Genomic DNA, 20,032 nt, shown 5'->3' with positions numbered 1-20,032 from the left:
AAACCCAGTTTGAAGTCACTTCTGTCTAAATATTAATATTAATAACGCTGGTTTTAATTTGACATACAGCACTTTGACAGTGATTGTTTTTATTTGCGTCCCTTTTTACAGATGGGGGATATGTTTGTGTCCAATTTTGAATCCAAGCTTTCCCATTGTTTTTTTGTTTTGTTTTTTAACAATAACTGGACAAAAGAAATAAGATATATTGACTCAAGTCCCACCACTGTGTTTGAGTTTATTGTAAATATGAAAAAGGTTGACATTAAGAGCCTGGCTACTCTTTCATAACTGTTTAATAAAGGGACAGTCCACACAAACAAAATAATCTTTGTCTTATATTTGTGTCTCTGCAGATTGTTTTTATCTTGTGAACGAGACATAAACCAACAAACCGGATGTAGAGGTTGACATTTATCAATAAAGTTGTGTAATTTAAACTGCTGTCGTCCGGAAAACGTATTGGTGCAATAAAGGTTTTATTGACCAAGCTCAGCTGATCACCATTAAAATGCCTTAAATTCTGCAGCAGAGTCGGTTTGTGAAGCTGTTTGAGAGTCAATGGTTCTGGAAGTAAAAGTCATTTTTTCTCATCAGATGAGATTCTTCTTTGACATGAAACTCTAAAAACATCTGGTTCATTGATAAAAAATCAAAGAAACAAGAAGCCTGTGGACAAAAAAGTAAAGGAGAAAAGTCAACTACGACTCCATTTGGGCGAAAAACATCCAACCAACTTAAAATTCTGTCCTGTGTGTTTCTTCATTATCATTAAAACTCTAAACAATATTAAACTTTATTCACTTTAATAAATGGACATGAACTCATCAAGCACATGATTACAGTTAATAACTCAAAGAAAAATATGAATATGTGCCAACAAGGAGAAAATACTTAAAGGGTATTGTGTCTAATTGACTAATAGAGAGATTCAGTATTGAAGGAGAAGGCTGCAGACGACAGACACTAAACAAACTGTTTATCACTGGGGGAAACTTCTCACCATCATTTACGTCCACTAAAATAACTTATGTTATTAAAAGTGTCTGACAAGATTATGGAAAGAACCTACAGAGTACAGACCAAAGGAGAAGTCTCGTTCTGAAACAAATCACGTCTCAGAACGAGACTTCTCAGAGAGACACTTGTTTAGACCCAATAACAAACAGAAAGAAAAAGGTTTTATTTATCTGTAGGGTTCTTTCCATGATCTTGTCAGACTCTTATAATAACAATGTAATTCTGTTCCTTTAGTGGACATAAATGATGGTGAGTGGGTTTCTGCAGTGATAACATTACATCCTGAGCTCTCTCCTTCAATACTGGACCAGTTAAAACACTCTGGTCCTCATGAGACACTGAGACACAAAAACAAAAGATCCCAAAAGTTCCTCTTTAAAGTTATTGCACAAATCTGATACTTTACCAGATACAAACTATACTATATAAACTATATAAATAATAATGTTTCCCGTTAGTCTAAAAAGAACTTTGCATAAATAAAATGAAGTCTAAAATTGCCAAAATGTTGATTTAGATGAGGAACCAACTCATCAGAGAAGGAAACAAAATGATAAATGTGTGAAAAATTAATTTAATTAACTGAGATATACATTTGTCACGATACCAGAAATCTAGAAGTTGAATATCCACAGGAACATAGACAGAACATAGTGAAGAACATAGACAGAACATAGTGAAGAACATGAAATATCATACAGGAACAGGAACATAGACAGAACATAGACAGAACATAGACAGGAACATAGACGGAACATAGACAGGAACATAGACGGAACATAGACTGAACATAGACAGGAACATAGACGGAACATAGTGAAGAACATAGACGGAACATAGATGGAACATAGACAGGAACATAGACAGGAACATAGACAGGAACATAGAACATAGACAGAACATAGACAGAACATAGACAGGAACATAGACGGAACATACGGAACATAGACAGGAACATAGACGGAACATAGACGGGAACATAGATGGAACATAGACTGTATTTATATTATTATATAAAGCCTTACCTCCACCATACGGAACATAGACAGGAACATAGACGGAACATAGTGAAGAACATAGACGGAACATAGACGGAACATAGACAGGAACATAGACGGAACATAGACAGGAACATAGACGGAACATAGACAGGAACATAGACGGAACATAGACGGAACATAGACAGAACATAGACAGGAACATAGACAGGAACATAGACAGGATAGAGTTTGAACGCATCATTCAACCATAGACGCATCAACCGCTAACGTTAGCTAGCTCTCTTCTTGACGATTTCACACAGATTTGTTGTTCTTGTTGTAGCATCATGAGATAAATGTTCTATCTTCCAGAAGACTACGGGACAACGTTTGACTCTAGTTCTGACGGTACCTCCAGTCTAGTTTTCAGGATTATTGGCATCAACTTGATACCGAAGTATCAGTTCTGACGTCCTGTCAGCAGCACACGTTAAGGCCCAAACACTGAATTAACCTTTAACCCTATGACATCATCAAACACACATAACAGGAATCCTTTCAGTTTCCTGTTAGAGGACGTTGTCTGTCTGTGTGGACGCTGTGAAGGAGGACAGAGCTGCTGAGCTGCATATCAATGACCTCACTACTGTCCCGTCGCCACGGGAGACCGGCCCAAATTCAACACACGCACACACACACACACACACACACACACACACACACACACACACACACACACACACGCACAGTAGTTAATTTAGAACTCAAACTCTTCGATGTGAGTCTCTTTGCTCCTTCGTCTTTACTCATGAAGGGGATTTAGAGATTTAAAGGACAGTTAGGAAAATGATTTCTGTCCTGCAGAGAGACAGAGAGACAGACAGAGACAGAGTTCGGCATTTTGCAATGAACAGAAGTGACCTTATAAGTCTCTGGTGTCAACCTGTCAATCACTGTGTAGCCCCGCCCCGTTCTGCAGAGTGAAGTCAATGCTTCCTGTGTTAAAGCTGCATTCTCTCTGCTGTCCACCAGGGGGCGACTCCTCTGGTTGTATAGAAGTCTATGAGAAAATGACTCTACTTCTCTCTTGATTTATTCCCTCAGTAAACATTGTAAACATGAGTTTATGGTCTCAATCTCTAGTTTCAAGTCTTCTTCAATACAGCATGATGTTCATTTAGTAAATGATGCTCCATTTAGAGTCAAACAGACCATAAAGCAGGGGATGCTTTAGGGCGGGGCTACACACTGATTGACAGGTCCACACCAGAGACGTATACGCCGTCTCTACGTCACTCCTCCTCAGTCCTCTTCTTATATTGAAGTCGGTTTCGGTCTTTTATCAGGATGATAGAGAGTTCATCTCATAACTTATGACTCACTGTTCTGTCAATATTTCACCTATTATTTTTCTTTTCTTCGTTTGCTGGAAATGAAGCCACATAGATACGTGACATGAGAGGATAAAATAAGTTTATAAAATATCATTTAAACGTGGTTTCCGTCCTCACGCGTGTCTTTGTGGAAGCAGAGCGGCAGATTGATGGCGAGCTGCAGGAACAGAGTGTTTCAGGAGAACGCTGATGTCCTCCTCATTAGTAGTGATGAGAGCTGGTCCCTCAGAGACAAACGACGGAACAGACCGCCTCTGTTCACTAATGAAGCCACACACACACACACACACACACACACACACACACACACACACACACACACACACACACACACACACACACACACACACACACACACACACACACATAAACGCTCAGGGGCGACTAGACCTCCATTGGTCATGCGAGAACATCTCTGGACAGACTGGACGGGAACCAACTTCAGGCTGGAGTTACGTAACACGGAAGGTCACAGGTTCGAGTCCCACATGGATCATGAGGTGGGTGTTTGTTTCACATCCACTTCTCACTTATTTATTCTGGTTTTAGGGGGTTGCTTCTGAATTTAGATTTCACTTCTTTAGAACAACCATTAACCCTTAACATCCGATTATAATATAACTTTATATTCTTAAAGGGACAATGTAACATTTAGGGTGATTTAATGACAGATATTGAATATATTAATCATAACTATGTTTTAATCAGTGTATAATCACCTGAAACTAGGGATCGTTATGTTTTCGTTAGCACAGCAGGAGGCACAGCCACAGTCCAGGTACAGCCACGATTTATGGAAACCTGCGAGGCGAGAAAGCACAAGGACTCCGGGGAAGAAGCAAAGCCAGTAATGTGCATAAATAGGGATGAATACATAAAGATTGAGGGAGAAAAGAGGAGGGAGGAGCTCAGTGTATCCTAGGTCCTAGATCAAACACTAACGGACACTGGGTCTAGAGAGACTTCAGTGTTTTACGTTATCTGAAGGTAGCGATGCGTTCAGGAACCCAGTAGCTCCAATTACACATACATAGACACAAACACACACACACACACACATAGAGACAAACACACACACACACACACACAGACAACACACACATGAACAAAGACACACACACACACACCAGTGTTGTGAAGTGAAGGACGTTCAATAAAATAGTTAAGAGTTAAATGTCAAAAGGTTATCAATACATCTGTGAACATGTAAACAAAAGTGAAACCTAATCCAACTGGCCATCGTCGCATGTTCACACAAGAGGAGGACAGAGGACAGAGGAAAGGAGGACAGAGGACAGAGGAAAGGAGGACACAAGAGGAGGACATGAGGACAGAGGACAGAGGACAGAGGACAGAGGACAGGAGGACAGAGGACAGAGGGAGGAAAGGAGGACAGAGGGAGGACAGGAGGACAGAGGACAGGAGGAAGGACTGATACTGACAGATGTCTGTGTTCTTCATTCTTTAACTTCACTTTGAAATGTTTTGTTATTTATTCATTATTTTTTATTTTACTTGCTCCTCCTTTATAACTCGCTGGTTGGTTTGATCCATAAAACATGGATTATATTTTGTAATAATATTCTGATTCTGTAAAGTAACTCAAAGTCAATGTTTTCAGTCACACGGTTGAGAATTGAATATCTTATTCTGAAATTTAAAACTGTTCCTTCAAATTAAAATGACGGAGAGCATCAAGGAAACATTTCCTCACTTTGAGACTCCGTCTGTGTGAAAGTTTAACTGGAGTGTTGAACTTCTCACTCAGCGTGTGAATCCCACCGAGAAGAAGCGTGTGTGTGTGTGTGTGTGTGTGTGTGTGTGTGTGTGTGTGTGTGTGTGTGTGTGTGTGTGTGTGTGTGTGTGTGTGTGTGTGTGTGTGTAACTTAGCCCTCTCATCTGCAGCACATTGCGATTGAATGAAGAGCGACAAGTGTGTGTGTGTTTCTCCCCGAACACAAACTCAATGAACACAAACTAATCTGACCTGAATGTCTCACACACACACACACACACACACACACACACACACACACACACACACACACACACACACACACACACACACACACACACACACACACACACACACACACACACACACAGAAAACCAGGAGCACAATGTTGGTTTTGTTCTGTGGGAAAACTGATGAGGGAAGGAGTAAGTGGAAAGGGAGGAAGAGGAGGAGGGGGGATACTGCTGCCATGACAACGAGCATGGGGTCCCCGTTGGAGAGGTAGGTTGACTCTCATTGGGAACGAACACACACACACACCAAACACACACACACACACCAAACACACACTGGTGGGACCACCTTGTACTGCAGACAGGAAACACTGAGGCCTGTTTCTTTGTTGGTTGGTATAAAAGTAGCTACACACACACACACACACACACACACACACACACACACACACACACACACACACACACACACACACACACACACACACAGCTCTTCTCAGTTCGATCACGTTGAGGCCGAATGACCAGCTCCTATTTTTTACTCCTTTAAAGGTTCTTTTACTTCTTTTTTTTTTTGTCCGTCAGCTTTTGAATCTCTGAGAATAAACTGAGCTCAACACGTTTACTTTTCTTTTTTCTCTTTCTGTTCTCTAAACTGTCAATTATCCTCCAGATAAATAAACCCTGAAGTATCAGAGCGCTGAAGGAGAGATGTGACACAACGCCCTCTAGTGGACAACCTGTTTCATACTAGTCGTACATCTAGTCAGTACTGTGCATGAGCACACATTCATTGTATTTGTAATGGAGTAGAAGTAGAGATTAAAGTAAACCGCAGAGGTAGATATTGTACTTTTTATTGAGTACTTTAAAGACATTTATATTCTTTTTCTGCACTCATGTTTTGAGTGCAGGACTTTTCCTTCTATTGGAGTATATTTAAAGTGTGTACTAGTACCTTTACTGCAGTGAAGGACATAAGTATTTCTTTTTTGGCAATAACATTTTAACGACAAATATACTTATTAATTTGTATTTTCTTTTGACAGTTTTCTGTTAAAACATGAGCTCCATTTGGATTGAAACCTGATTGTGTGTGTGTGTGTGTGTGTGTGTATCTGTGTGTGTGTGTGTGCGTGTGTGTGTGTGTGTGTGTGCGTGTGTCTGTGTGTGTGTGTGTGTGTGTGTGTGTGTGTGTGTGTGTATCTGTGTGTGTGTGTGTATTCTGTGTGTGTGTGCGTGTGTGTCTGTGTGTGTGTGTGTGTGTCTGTGTGTGTGTGTGCGTGTGTGTGCGTGTGTGTGTGTGTGTGTGCGTGTGTGCGTGTGTGTATCTGTGTGTGTGTGTGTGTGTATTCTGTGTGTGTGTGCGTGTGTGTGCGTGTCTGTGCGTGTGTGTCTGTGTGTGTGTCTGTGTGTGTGTGTGTCTGTGTGTGTGTGTGTGTGTGTGTGTGTCTGTCGTGTGTGTGTGTGTCCTGTGTGTGTGTGTCTGTGTGTGTGTGTGTGTGTGTGTGTGTGTCTGTGTGTGTGTGTGTGTGTGTGTGTGTGTGTGTGTGTCTGTGTGTGTGTGTGTGTGTGTGTCTGTGTGTGTGTGTCTGTGTGTGTGTGTGTGTGTGTGTGCTGCCCCCTGCAGCTCTGAACCAGTAAGACACCTAAAACGTTGATTTACTGTAATAAAAAAAAAACTTCACTGCAGAAAATAAATACAGAATAAACAAAGTATGACACATGAGCATCAGTTATAATATTTCATGTTAAAATATAATATACATTATATATAATACTTTTGTTATTCTTTATAACAAGTGTTTTTGTTTTCGAGCTTTTAGACTTGAATGAAATAAAGTTGTTTTTCTAAACAGTATTAATAATATTGTAAGTATACATTATTTATTAATGATGATGCCATTAACAATACAAATAATTCAAAACAAAGAATAAAGAATGCCTCTTGTTGTTTTTCTCCATAGTATTTATTTAGTATCATACACAAGCATGTTTCTATTAAAACACATTAAGTCAACTGAATCAAAGAATAAAGTACAAACCGTCTGTTCACGCTGCACAAACAAACACAAAACCAGAGAATCCAGTCAGAACCATGGATCACGTTCAGATCAGAACCATCCACAACTTATAGTTGTAACTTTAATTTGATTGTTTTTCTAACATTTAACATGTAAACTCCACATATTTGATGAATCTGGACTTTAAATTAAGTTTTTAGAAAAATGGACAAACTCTATCCTCTGATTAAGATTGGGAGTTATGAGTGAAAGCTCCAGAAAGGCTACTAAATGGAGCTTGTGATTTCATTAATGACGCCTTTGAAGGTAAAGTAACTTCTAACTTTGTCAAATCAAGTCTCATTTACAGTTTCAGAACAAGAACAAAACAAGAAGTTCAGATTGTTTTGGTCATGACCGAACTTGTTTTTATGGTTTCAGTTCCTTGTCGCTCAAACATTTTTTAAGAGGATTCTTTTTAACATAAACGCATAATATATATAAATCAGAGAGAAACAATAACAAGAGGTTTAGCGTTGAAGAAGATCCTTTCAAAGGTCAAAGGTTTCCTCTTTAACGTGGATCCGTTTGGTTTTGTGATTCTGAACGTTCTTTCTGGATTCCGTCACATTTTGGTGTCGACTCCTCAGAATTCTCCCGTTTTTTTCGTGGAGGATAAACCCGAACAGGACGATCGAGACTCACTTCACTTCCTGTACGGTTTCAGTTTGGACGTGCAGCGATCACAGGACGTTACGAGATTATTTGCCATAAAAAATAAAAACAATCGTGTTCAAACTTCACGTTAAAACGACCAGATTCCAGTTTTCATCAGTGGGAAAAGTTGTGGAAGCACTCTGTCATCATGTGATCCATTCAGACCAATAGAATCACGATGTCCACTCGTCTGATTTACTGGTTGTAGTTCCTTCTATGTTGTGTAATCACATTACTTTTCTGAAGGTTAATACTTGCTGGATTAAGGACGTTTTATCGGTAAAGTTGAACCAAAAATAAGCGTTTACTTCATCGGCTCCCACAGATAAACAACCCCGACCCTCAGCATGCAAACAGAAGAGACCAGAGCCAATCAGAAACAGACTTCCTGGTTTGGTGAAGAAGTAGAGAAAATAAACAGTCTGACTTCTGAAGGCGTCGTTCTGATTTAACGGACAGCAGGCGAGTTCGACAGTGATCACATTTCAACGTCAGGTTCAATGTTTGCTCTACGGTAAAAACATTGTTTTGTTTCTGGATTCATATGAAGAGAATAAAAAGTCCACAGATGTTTCTAGTGTTCACAGGATTTCTTCAATTTGCATTTAGAAAAACTGCATCGACCTGGTGGCCTTAAAACGAAGTGATTGTCGGATCAACAGCGGCTGAAATCTCATTTCTAACGTAACTGCGTTCCACAATTTGAATAACTTTCAGAAAACATCTTTAATTGTTCTCTTTTTTACTCTTAAAGCGACTACTTCTGTCTGTTTCATGTGAACATCTGAGTGCAACATCATGAAAGTCAAGAAAGTGTTTGAAAGGTAACGCCATGTGCACCTATCAGTACTTATTCCCCTCATCAGTAAACTTCTATCTTTTTCTGATCCATCATCAAAACTCTGAACTCTGGATTTTATCAAAATGTCACAAAAAGATCCGGGCGTAACTTTAATTCCCTTCAGCTCTCTGGTCCGTCTGACAGCATCAATAACTAATAATCACTGTGCTGGCTGATCAACAGATCAATACATTTAGAGTCAGACAGCAGCTTTTTTGCTGGTTCAGAAGAAACCAGAACCTGAAATCTGGAGCAGCCGGAGAACCAAACGAGTCATCTGAGGACAACGTTTTTAGTTCATTTAATAATTCTTCTTGTCCGACTGGTTTGAGTTGTGCTTGTTGTGTTCTGGTGTTTCTTCAGGACGTACTGGGAGCTCTGGTGGCTCCAGCTTATTGACCCAGCCCCTTCAGAGAGACGGCTCTGGGTGTTTATTAAGAAAGAAACAGCTTTACACTGTTGGGCTAAAGAGGGCTGTTATGGAGCTTTAGCATCGATGCTAGCAGCAAAATATTAGATTAAATAATAAAATGGGATGGAAGTTCCATCTCGACTAGATGGAGTTCCATCTAGAGTCGATGGAAGTTCCATCTCGACCCGAAGGAAGTTCCATCCCGATGGGAGTTCCGATGGGAGTTCCATCTCGACTAGGGTCACTGGGAGTTTGATCTCCATCTCAGGAGTTTTGAATTTGCATTTCAGGGAGTTCCATTTCCGAATTGGCAAATTGAATTAAAAGTTCTAACCTCTGGAAAAAACTCTGCCTGTAACTGGGAGCTCAGCTCAGGTGTTCCACTTAACACACCTCTACACGGCTACAGATCCTCACATCTCCTGAAATCATGGAGCAAATCCTCGTATTTGAAACAGCAGAACAATGTGTTCCTGGTTTGAATTATGTGCTTTGCTATCGCTGCTAGCTGAAATGAGATACTCGACTACCAGATATTCTCAGAAGGCTGTTCCTTAAGCGACCTCTAGAACTGTCACAATGAGCCGTTTAATAGATAAGTCAATCAACAGAAAAACCCAGTTTTTTTAGTCTTATATAACGTTAAGTTGAATATCTTTGGGTTCAGACCTGCTGTTTGGAGAAAACCAACAAAAGACGTCTCCTCAAACTCCAAGAACTTGATCAGCTTTTAATACACAGAGTGAATTACTTATTCAGCAGAATATTAGATATTATAAATAACCTTTAGCTGCAGCTTTAGCATCCTGGATAAAACACTTCTAAAGTGGACTTCTGGAGCGTTCTTGTCTAAATGTGGACTTTGGATTTGGGGACTGATCCTGTTTGACCCGACAGTGTAAAGCAGAATTCATCTCCCACGCACAAAGCTAAAAGGTTTGACCATTCTTAAACATAAAAGGACAGACAGGCAATGCTCCTTCCTTTTCCTGTTAGTTCTGCGCTCTGATTGGCTGCTGTCGGGACCAGGACGTGTCAGGACGTGATGTGGACCAATAGGAGAAAAGAGCTCACCAAGATGTTGCAAATGAAACAGGAAATGCTAATGACAATCTACAAAAACGTTTACTTCATTTTGTTTTCTTTCTTAATCTTAACATTTAAAACGTATTTAAACCAAAAAGAAGATATTCTTCACATCGACTATGAGCTGGTGACAAACGTAGCGCAGCAGTCTGAGCACCAGCAGATAAATAAAGGCATGGAGCCGACCATCATTCAGAGTGAAAGGATCCAGATCCTGGTCCTAAACCACATTCCTACCTCATCAGGTCTAACACTGTTGGGTGTGGAGGTCTATGGCTGACGAGATTTAAAAGAACATTTGTAATGTTTGGAAATGCATTAAATCATGTTCAGTGTACTACTGAGCTCAACACCAACATTATAATAGAAACTAAATGTAACATAAAATTGTCAAGGTGCAAGCTGGACTTGAGAATTAAATTACAAACTGCAGTTTTGCATGTGAATTCTGTCCCAATTTTTGTTCATTTCTAATAAAAATAAGGTTCATATTATATCAGGATTCTTTGAGGTCTTTTCTCTGAAACTGACAAATATGAAAATGACCAAGAAAAAAAAAAAAAACTTCTCATTAGACATGACCTAAAACAAGCAGTTTGCAAAGTCCAGTTTATTTCGCTTTAAATTTAGGTTGAACAATTTCTTTCAGTTTGACAGTTAAGTGATCACTGAATGTTCTTATTTTTCATTTTCAAACATTACAATTATCATTTGATTTAATATTTTTTATTTCTTCATAAATGCATATTTTATTTTAATGTTGTTTCATTATTTTTCTGTAGACAGATTTTGTGAGGAGGGACGAATATGTTTTGATATTATTAATTAATCAGATTAGTTTTGTTTTCTCATAAATTGTTTTCACTAGTAATATGTAAATGTGTAAAATAAATGGATGAAAACGTTTTACCTCGATGGATTTTAAAATAAACATTTAATATGTGGGAGGTTCAACGCTTAATTAATTACATCGCTGCTTTTTATCCGACATGAGTGAACGCTGCGTTTGATCACGTGACACCCCGAGGTCCAATCAGCAGACGCCTCAGAGCAGAAAACACTGAACTCTGGCTGACATCCAGAGAAGTCTCATAAAGTAAAAAAAAAAAAAACAATAATAAAAAAAATGACAATATAAAACAAATAATAAAAAGCTTATTACAGAGATATGAACAGAAACAACATTTCTCCTTCTCCAGTTAGAGTACCGCTTCCTTACATCTGGACAGACCAGGTTATGTCACAATAAGAAGATTATTAACATTATTCTCATTATTAATATCTTACAAAAACAAAAAATCAACAGTGCAATAAAAAGGTTTTTAATCCCTCGCTCGGCAGGAGAGCGAGAGACACAACGAGGGGGCGGGGCTTGGCGAGGAGGAAAGGAGAAGAAGGTAACATCCAAAAATAAAGGAAGGAAGGAAGGAAGGAAGGATAGAGGGGACACAGAGGAGGACGAGCAGTTTACAACAGACGAGGGAGGAAGAGGAGGAGGAGGAAGAAAGGATTATATAAAGGTGAGATGAAGGAGGTGTGGATGGATGAACCATGTGGAGGTAGAGAGGGAAGCAATCTGAAGGAGAGAGGGAAGGATGAAGGCAGATCTGTGAGGGGAAGAGGAGGATCATGGGAAAATCCACAAAACAGGCTCGAAGCTAACGAGCTAACAAAGCTAAATGTTTGCATCTATGTCGGTCGGTCTCATTATTTACGGTTATGTATATAAGTAAAAATCAAAATCGCTGCAAGATGATGTTTAGTTTTGGATCCAAAACAGATAAAAAGATCTGATTATTACGGAGGCTGTTGTGTGGATCTGTAAAGATGCACTGATAACTCTTTTCTGCTGCCGGTATCAAACACTAAAACTCCAACCAGATTACAAAAAAACAAAAACAATTTGTGGTTTCTATCCATGAAGATGTTTTTGTAGATAATCCACAGAGTTTCTTCTAGTGGGGGAAATATTCCCTATAAATAATGCTCATGTTCTGTAATATAAATCACCCTTTAACTGCTGTAGGAATAAATAAAGCTGTAGACTTCTGTAGTGTGAGCGGAGAAACACCTCGATGGAGAATCAGTGTTCCTGACATCAGCTAACGAAGGGTTAAATGTCAGGATTGTGATGTCACAGCGTTTCCTGTGAATTCTCACTGAACTCGGCTCCTTGTTTTCAAAGAGAAATGCTCGTTATGTTAGACGCCTTCTTCTATCTCATTTATGCTTCTAATCAGCTGTTGTTACGTCAACAGTGACATGACTGGACGGTCACTGTTACACTCCTTTAATGATGAATATAGTCAACATACATTTGTGATTTTCAGCAGCTCTGTGTTTAGAATGGAGTCTAATTTATGGCGAGAAAATCACAGGAAATGAGTGAGCGGAGTAATAATTTAAAACGCGTTGAACGTGTTGGTCTACTGGAGGAAACAGGAAGTAGATCCGAAGGCTTTGGTTTGGTTTTCTGACTTCCTGCTTTGATACTTTATTCAATAAGAGTCACCAGTGCATCTAAAGGGTAGGAGGTCTGAGGATAAAGGTGGGAGGTTAGGGAGTAAAGTTTAGAGAAGGGGGGGAGGAGGGGTTTGATCAAAGAGCGTGTGTGTGTGTGCGTTAGGACAGGTGGGCGTGGCCTGTTCTGTTGGGGGGGCGTGTCTGTTCTCAGGAACTCCTCTTAGTCCGGGAGTGTTGGATCAACCACTGAAGAGTGATGTCTGGGTGTGACAAACAAACAAACAAACAAACAAACAAACAGGAGAAAGAAGAGACGGAGAAGTTTAACCGAGTACGTTTTCATTTTGTTCATAATCACACTTCATCCTCACTAATACGTTTTCTGTTTAAAACCAGGATTTGAAAAACAAACACGGCGTCTCTGCATCGTAATAAAATGATTCCCGTCAGTTCTAACACGCCTGAGAATGAATATCACTATTCACGACCACTGAGCATGCGGGTGTCGGTGTAAACAGGAAGTAGATTGGTTGCTTAGTTACAGAAAATAAGACAAAGTATTATAGGACTTAATACTTAGAAACAGATTTTTCATACTTATTAAAAGGCTGCAGGTCTTTCTTAATGTCTAGTTCAACATGTGTTTGAGAATATGCAGGAGTCTCATTAAAATGAATAATGTCAACCAGGGTCCCCACAAGTATAAAAGTACCAACATGAGTGTGTGTGTGTGTAAGCGTAGATGTTGTCTTTGTCACATGGTTCAGCATGCATGTGATCCGCAGATTAATGACACAGTTTAAACATCACAGTGTGAAATAACTAGTAGTGTTGGTGATACACTAGAATAAAGTGTGTGTGTGAGTATGTGTGTGTGTGTGAGTGTGTGTGTGTGTGTGTGAGTATGTGTGTGTGTGTGTGTGTGTGTGTGTGTGTGTGTGTGTGTGTGTGTGTGTGTGGTACCGATGTTGTCTTTCTCCTTGCAGGAGATGGAGTAACAGCAGATCTCTCTGTCCTGGATGGCTGACAGGTTCCTGATTTAAAAACACAAAAAATGAAAACTCAAGACGATAAAACATGAAAACATTCACACAGCAACAATAATATATAGAAAGTATTTTGTTTTTTAGTTCAAACAAAAACATAACCTGATCGACACGACCAGAAACAGGTCACATGACTCTGCAAGTACAAGTACGTCAACACTTCAGCACTAAGTTGATGTACTTGTACTTCCATTATATAATACTTTAAACTAAGTACTATTGTACTGTTTACTGCATTACATTTATAATAATATAAGTTCCTTTGATGATTCAAACACAATATTAAATGATGTATTATTATAGATTAATTAACAATTTTAACTTCACTACATTTATTTAAACATTAACATGCAGATTCATATTAATAGAATGTAGAATGTATAATAATACATTTAAATGCAGTTTGGATTAAAGTCTATTGATCCCAGAAGTTACTCAGCAGAACATAAAGTCATTATAAAGTGATGAACACATTAATGCATCAATAATTATAATAACAGTGTATTATTCTGCATGATGAGTTTCTTGGTACTTTCATGTAGTGTTGATTCTGGCGGTCCCTGTGGACTAAAGAGGTACTGCGTCTGAGCACCAGAGTCCCTTCAGAAAACCTCTCGTTTTACTGCCGCAGGTTCTAAAGAATAACTAAACAGAAATACAGACGATCATCTCTGACGGAGGTCATAAATAAACGGTTCACTTACATCCTCTCTATGAGCTCCTTCTCATCCAGAGCTCCTGGTAGGTCCCTCTTGTTGCCCAGAACCAGAACCTGAAGACACACAGGAGGACCAGACATCAAATATTTTGTCTTAAAGCTGCATTCTCTCTGCTGTCCACCAGGGGGCGACTCCTCTGGTTGTATAGAAGTCTATGAGAAAATGACTCTACTTCTCTCTTGATTTATTCCCTCAGTAAACATTGTAAACATGAGTTTATGGTCTCAATCTCTAGTTTCAAGTCTTCTTCAATACAGCATGATGTTCATTTAGTAAATGATGCTCCATTTAGAGTCAAACAGACCATAAAGCAGGGGATGCTTTAGGGCGGGGCTACACACTGATTGACAGGTCGACACCATGGTTAACATTTTGATTTCAATGATTTTTGGGACGGTGGTGATTCTTGTCGACCAGCTGCTAAAACAAAACAACAAAAATCTGAATCCGCGATACGGATCTTCAAAGTCATATATTACTTTCAGTAAACGTGGTTCTGGTCTGGCTCAGGCTGGTTTCTGCTGTGTTTCATTGTGTTCTTACAGGAATTCCCTGCAGCTGCGGTTTGTCCAGCAGGTTGTGGAGTTCGTTCTTGGAGGCTTCGATCTTCTCTGGATCTGCTGCGTCCACCATGTAGCTATTACAGGAAGGACAAATATGACAAAATAAGAGCTTTCACTCATGAAACATTTCCTGCAAAAACGCATCGTTAGAAAAGCGTCACTAGTTGATTGCCTCTAAACGGCTCTCAACATGTCGACAGTGAGCCGGCGGCTAGTAGCTAACAGCGCTAACGGTTCACACACAAGAGCTGACAGAGTTTACCTGAAGGGGAGAAAGATTAAGAATACTTTAGAAAAACTACCGACTCCCTTTTCCAGTTTTGAAGATTGTTGTTATGCGTCTCCGTTGTTATCTCATCACTGAAGCAGAAAACGCTCTTGGTTCAGTTTTTTTGTGGCTTTGTGTGATCTCATCCTGAACTGGACTAAAAACCAAATGGAGGTTGTAGAAAATCTGAATGTCTTTGACTCCATCAGCTGGACGTGCAGACCAACTGGGACCCATTTACAGCTCTCTACACTCTCGTCTCTGCATTCTGCTTCTCTTCTTTGACTCTACGACGGCATCCAGCGTCATCTGACAAAACGCTCGACAACAAAACAATTAAATATAACACTTAATGCTCTCTTCCTCTGCGTCTCCTCCCGTCTCATTAATGTCTCCTGTCAGGTTTGGACCCGTCTGAGACGTCCAGCGACCCGTTTAAAGACACAAACCAGAGTTTAGGAAACCAGGACTTACACGATGGCGCTGACTCCTCGACAGTAACGCTCCCACATGCTCCTGAACCGAGGCTGACCGCCGATGTCCCACAACTAGACACAGAATGAGAGGACGGCGTTAGAGAGGAGAGCTGAGATCTTAATAAATAAAATACAAAATAAAGAGATTAAACTGTCCTTTCATATTCTTTATTTGTTTGGAGTAAGAAAATGCTCCTTTTTCTCTAAAATATAATCTAGTTTCTTTCTCTTTTCTTTATTTAAAATCTATAAATGTGTTTTATTTCAAGGATTAATCTTCACAGGGAAAATAAAGGCCACTAAGTAGCATAATGGAAAAAAGGCTATAAGAGGAAAGTGGTGCCTCTTTAATGATTTATTCCACAGATTGATACTTTGCTTTGCATCCTATTGATTGATGATATGTCATTGATACATTTAAAGCTGGAAATAATATAAATAATCTTTGACATAACGGAGATTTATGAGTTCCACATGTGTGTTCAATCTTTTGAGGTCTATATTTGGACATCCTGGAGACATGATGAAGATGTAATGAACTTTGTTGCTGAACTTAATGAATGTTTTAGGCATCGTATCCTCATCGTTCATATATCTTATCAAAAGTTACTCATTTTTTGTGCGTTTTTATACTAAAGTAAAGCAACACATGTCAGATTCTGCTCGTTCCAAGAACACAGTCTTTTCAAAATAAACTTCTGTCTTAACAGGAAACAACTTATTTAGGTTCAGTAAAATATGATGAAATACTTCATTAATTAGGTTTAGTAAACGATCATCAAAAAAAACTACAAAGGTGGTGTTACTCTCCCTCCCTCCCTGTGGGGGACTTTATACTTCCTGGTTCATGATTTTGTGAATAACATCTATGAATTCGGTAGGTATAACTAGGAACGCCGGATGAGAACAACCTGTTTCATGAGCATGAATTCAGAGTTTGGGAGCCTCAGTGTTTATATAATTAACTAGAAGGAAAAATGATTTAAAGGACTTTAAAAATAAGTGAACGTATCATCTGAAAAACACAGGTCTGACAGATTGGTTTACTATATTTAGATTATTATAATAAAGAACTTATAAGTGTAAGTGTGTGCTGACAGGCAGCGGTGGAGTGGAACTACCAACCTTGATGGTGACGTTGCCCTTAGTGATCTTCCTCATGTTGAATCCAACTGTAGGAATCATGTCTTCACTGAACTGTCCAGACTGGAACGAACAAACAGATTTAGGCTCATCACACATTGTACTGATGTTATTGTAGCATAAGAGAAGATAACATATGATAGAACTTAATTAACCCAAAAGGAAATTCTTGTAAAAAACTTTATTAACACTGTGATGGTTAACGTTAAACTGTGAGGAGATCAATGACGGTCCGATGCACCTCTACTAGTGAACATGATGAAGTCTGTCTGCATACGAGGATGCTGCTACAAACTTATTCAGTTTGGTTCTTTTTGCAAAGCTTGTAAACGTAACGCTGCAGTTGACGCGTCTCTATTTGTTACTCATATTGAATCAATAAAAGATAATTGAAGGAAATTCATCTGTTTTTGTAATTAATAATCATCACAAATATGCAGCATTTTAAACACAGAGAGAAATAATAAACAAATAATGTTTATAGAAACATTTAGATGAATCGATTTATCGGAATCTAATCTGGAGCTGCCTTCTTACTCTGATAGGAAGGAACAATAAAAACATTTATTAGTGGAGGAAAAGTTAAATCTGTGTTAGTAGGTCACCAAACACATGTGTGATATATACACACATATATACACACACTTAAATATATATATACATATATACACACTTAAATATATATATATACACACTTAAATATATATATACACTTAAATATATATACACTTAAATATATATATACACTTAAACATAAATATACACATATATATATATATACATATATGTGTGTGTGTGTGAGATATTGATGATGAAGGTGAGGCTGTGTGAGGAAGAGGAGGCTGTGAGGAAGAGGAGGCTGTGAGATGAAGAGGAGGCTGTGAGGAAGAGGAGGATGTGATGAAGAGGAGGCTGTGATGAAGAGGAGGAAGTGAGGAAGATGTGATGAAGAGGAGGCTGAGAGGAAGAGGAGGTTGTGAGGAAGAGGAGGAAGTGAGGAAGATGTGATGAAGAGGAGGATGTGAGGAAGAGGAGGCTGTGATGAAGAGGAGGCTGTGATGAAGAGGAGGATGTGAGGAAGAGGAGGTTGAGAGGAAGAGGAGGCTGTGAGGAAGAGGAGGATGTGATGAAGAGGAGGCTGAGAGGAAGAGGAGGCTGTGAGGAAGAGGAGGATGTGATGAAGAGGAGGAAGTGAGGAAGATGTGATGAAGAGGAGGCTGAAGAGGAAGATGTGAGGAAGAGGAGGATGTGTGATGAAGAGGAGGCTGTGATGAAGAGGAGGCTGTGATGAAGAGGAGGAAGAGGAGGATGTGATGAAGAGGAGGCTGTGAGGAAGAGGAGGATGTGTGAGGAAGAGGAGGATGTGAGGAAGAGGAGGCTGTGAGGAAGAGGAGGCTGTGAGGAAGAGGAGGCTGTGAGGAAGAGGAGGCTGTGAGGAAGAGGAGGCTGTGAGGAAGAGGAGGCTGTGAGGAAGAGGAGGATGTGAGGAAGAGGAGGCTGTGAGGAAGAGGAGGCTGTGAGGAAGAGGAGGAAGTGAGGAAGAGGAGGATGTGAGGAAGAGGAGGAAGTGAGGAAGAGGAGGCTGTGAGGAAGAGGAGGAAGAGGAGGTTGTGAGGAAGAGGAGGAAGAGGAGGCTGTGTGATGAAGAGGAGAGGAGGAAGAGGAGGCTGTGAGGAAGAGGAGGTCAGAGGGATGGATCCCGGTGGGGGGGGTAACCTCCACCCTGAAGAAGTCTCCTGATGAAGCCGCTCACTGAACACGTGACCGCTGCAGAGGCTCAACCACGTGATTAGCACCGTTAGCTTAGCATGCTGAGGCTCAGAGAGGACCGTGACACCCGCAGCTCGTGACCTCACCGCCCGCAGCACCACAATGGACGCAGCCGGGAGCTAACCGCTAGCGGCTAGCAGCTAACCGCTAGCAGCTAACCGCTGCTAGCCGCTAGCTCCGGGAGGCTAGCCGCTAGCTCACCGCTATCACGTTGACGAAGGTGGTCTTCCCGGAGTACTGCAGCCCCACCAGGGTGAGCTCCATCTCCTCCTTCCAGAACAGCGCCTTGAACCAGTCCAGCAGCTTGTTGATCAGCGCGATCATCTCCGCGGCCGATGCTAACGCTAGCTGTGAGGCGGTGCTAACGCTAGGCTAGGCTATGCTAGGTGGCTATGCTAGCTGGCTGACGCCCCGCTCCTGTGTTCGGACGCTGACCGTCGCTGTGGCAACCCCGGAGGTCTGCGGCTGCTCGGACGGGCGGACGGGCGGAGAGGAGCCGGAGAGGAGCGCTGGAGGCGGGGGTGAGGCCGGTGTGAGGCCGCTGGGAGGCCGGGGTAAGAGGCTCTGTCTCTGGGTGTTTACTCCGCCTTACGCCGCTCCGTCAGCCAGCTGTCACTCACACACGCATCCGGGACGGCCTTTCAAAGTAAAAGACGCTCATGCTGGAAATACTTTATTATTATTAATAGTTGTGGATGTCATATATAGTAAGTTAAAATATAATGTTTTTATCAATTACTTTACTTCTTTAATATTTATTAATGAATGATTATTGTTTAAATTTATAAATAACATAAAAAATAAATATATAATCAAATAAAATATTTATATTCATCAATCTTTTTTATCAATCGAGAAAAATAAATAATAAAATAAAATATAATGTTTTTATAAATTACTTTTTCCGTCTTTTTTTAATATTTATTAATTAATGATTATTGTTTAAATTTATAAATAACATAAAAAATAAATATATAATCAAATAAAATATTTATATTCATCAATCTTTTTTATCAATCGAGAAAAATTAATAATAAAATAAAATATAATGTTTTTATAAATTACTTTACTTCTTTTAATATTTATTAATTAATGATTATTGTTTAAATTTATAAATAACATAAAAAATAAATATATAATCAAATAAAATATTTATATTCAT

The 20,032-nt window shown here is 39.8% G+C and overlaps 1 protein-coding gene across 1 annotated transcript; it reads right to left on the bottom strand.

Moving 5' to 3' along the window:
- Nucleotides 1–10,051: 10,051 nt before the first annotated feature.
- Nucleotides 10,052–19,502, bottom strand: LOC129100330 (ADP-ribosylation factor-like protein 8A). Its single transcript, XM_054609932.1, has 7 exons — nucleotides 19,072–19,502; nucleotides 17,083–17,163; nucleotides 15,956–16,029; nucleotides 15,194–15,287; nucleotides 14,636–14,703; nucleotides 13,849–13,919; nucleotides 10,052–13,145 (listed from the first exon to the last, which is right to left on the bottom strand). The coding sequence occupies exons 1-7, from the start codon at nucleotides 19,192–19,194 to the stop codon at nucleotides 13,093–13,095; spliced, it is 564 nt and encodes a 187-aa protein (XP_054465907.1). The 5' UTR covers nucleotides 19,195–19,502; the 3' UTR covers nucleotides 10,052–13,092.
- Nucleotides 19,503–20,032: the final 530 nt, after the last annotated feature.

This window comes from Anoplopoma fimbria, chromosome 12 (genome assembly GCF_027596085.1).
Source record: "Anoplopoma fimbria isolate UVic2021 breed Golden Eagle Sablefish chromosome 12, Afim_UVic_2022, whole genome shotgun sequence".
Taxonomy (NCBI): Eukaryota; Metazoa; Chordata; class Actinopteri; order Perciformes; family Anoplopomatidae; genus Anoplopoma; species Anoplopoma fimbria.
The sequence above is the reverse complement of the archived record's forward strand: the minus strand, read 5'-3'. Positions and strand labels throughout refer to the sequence as shown.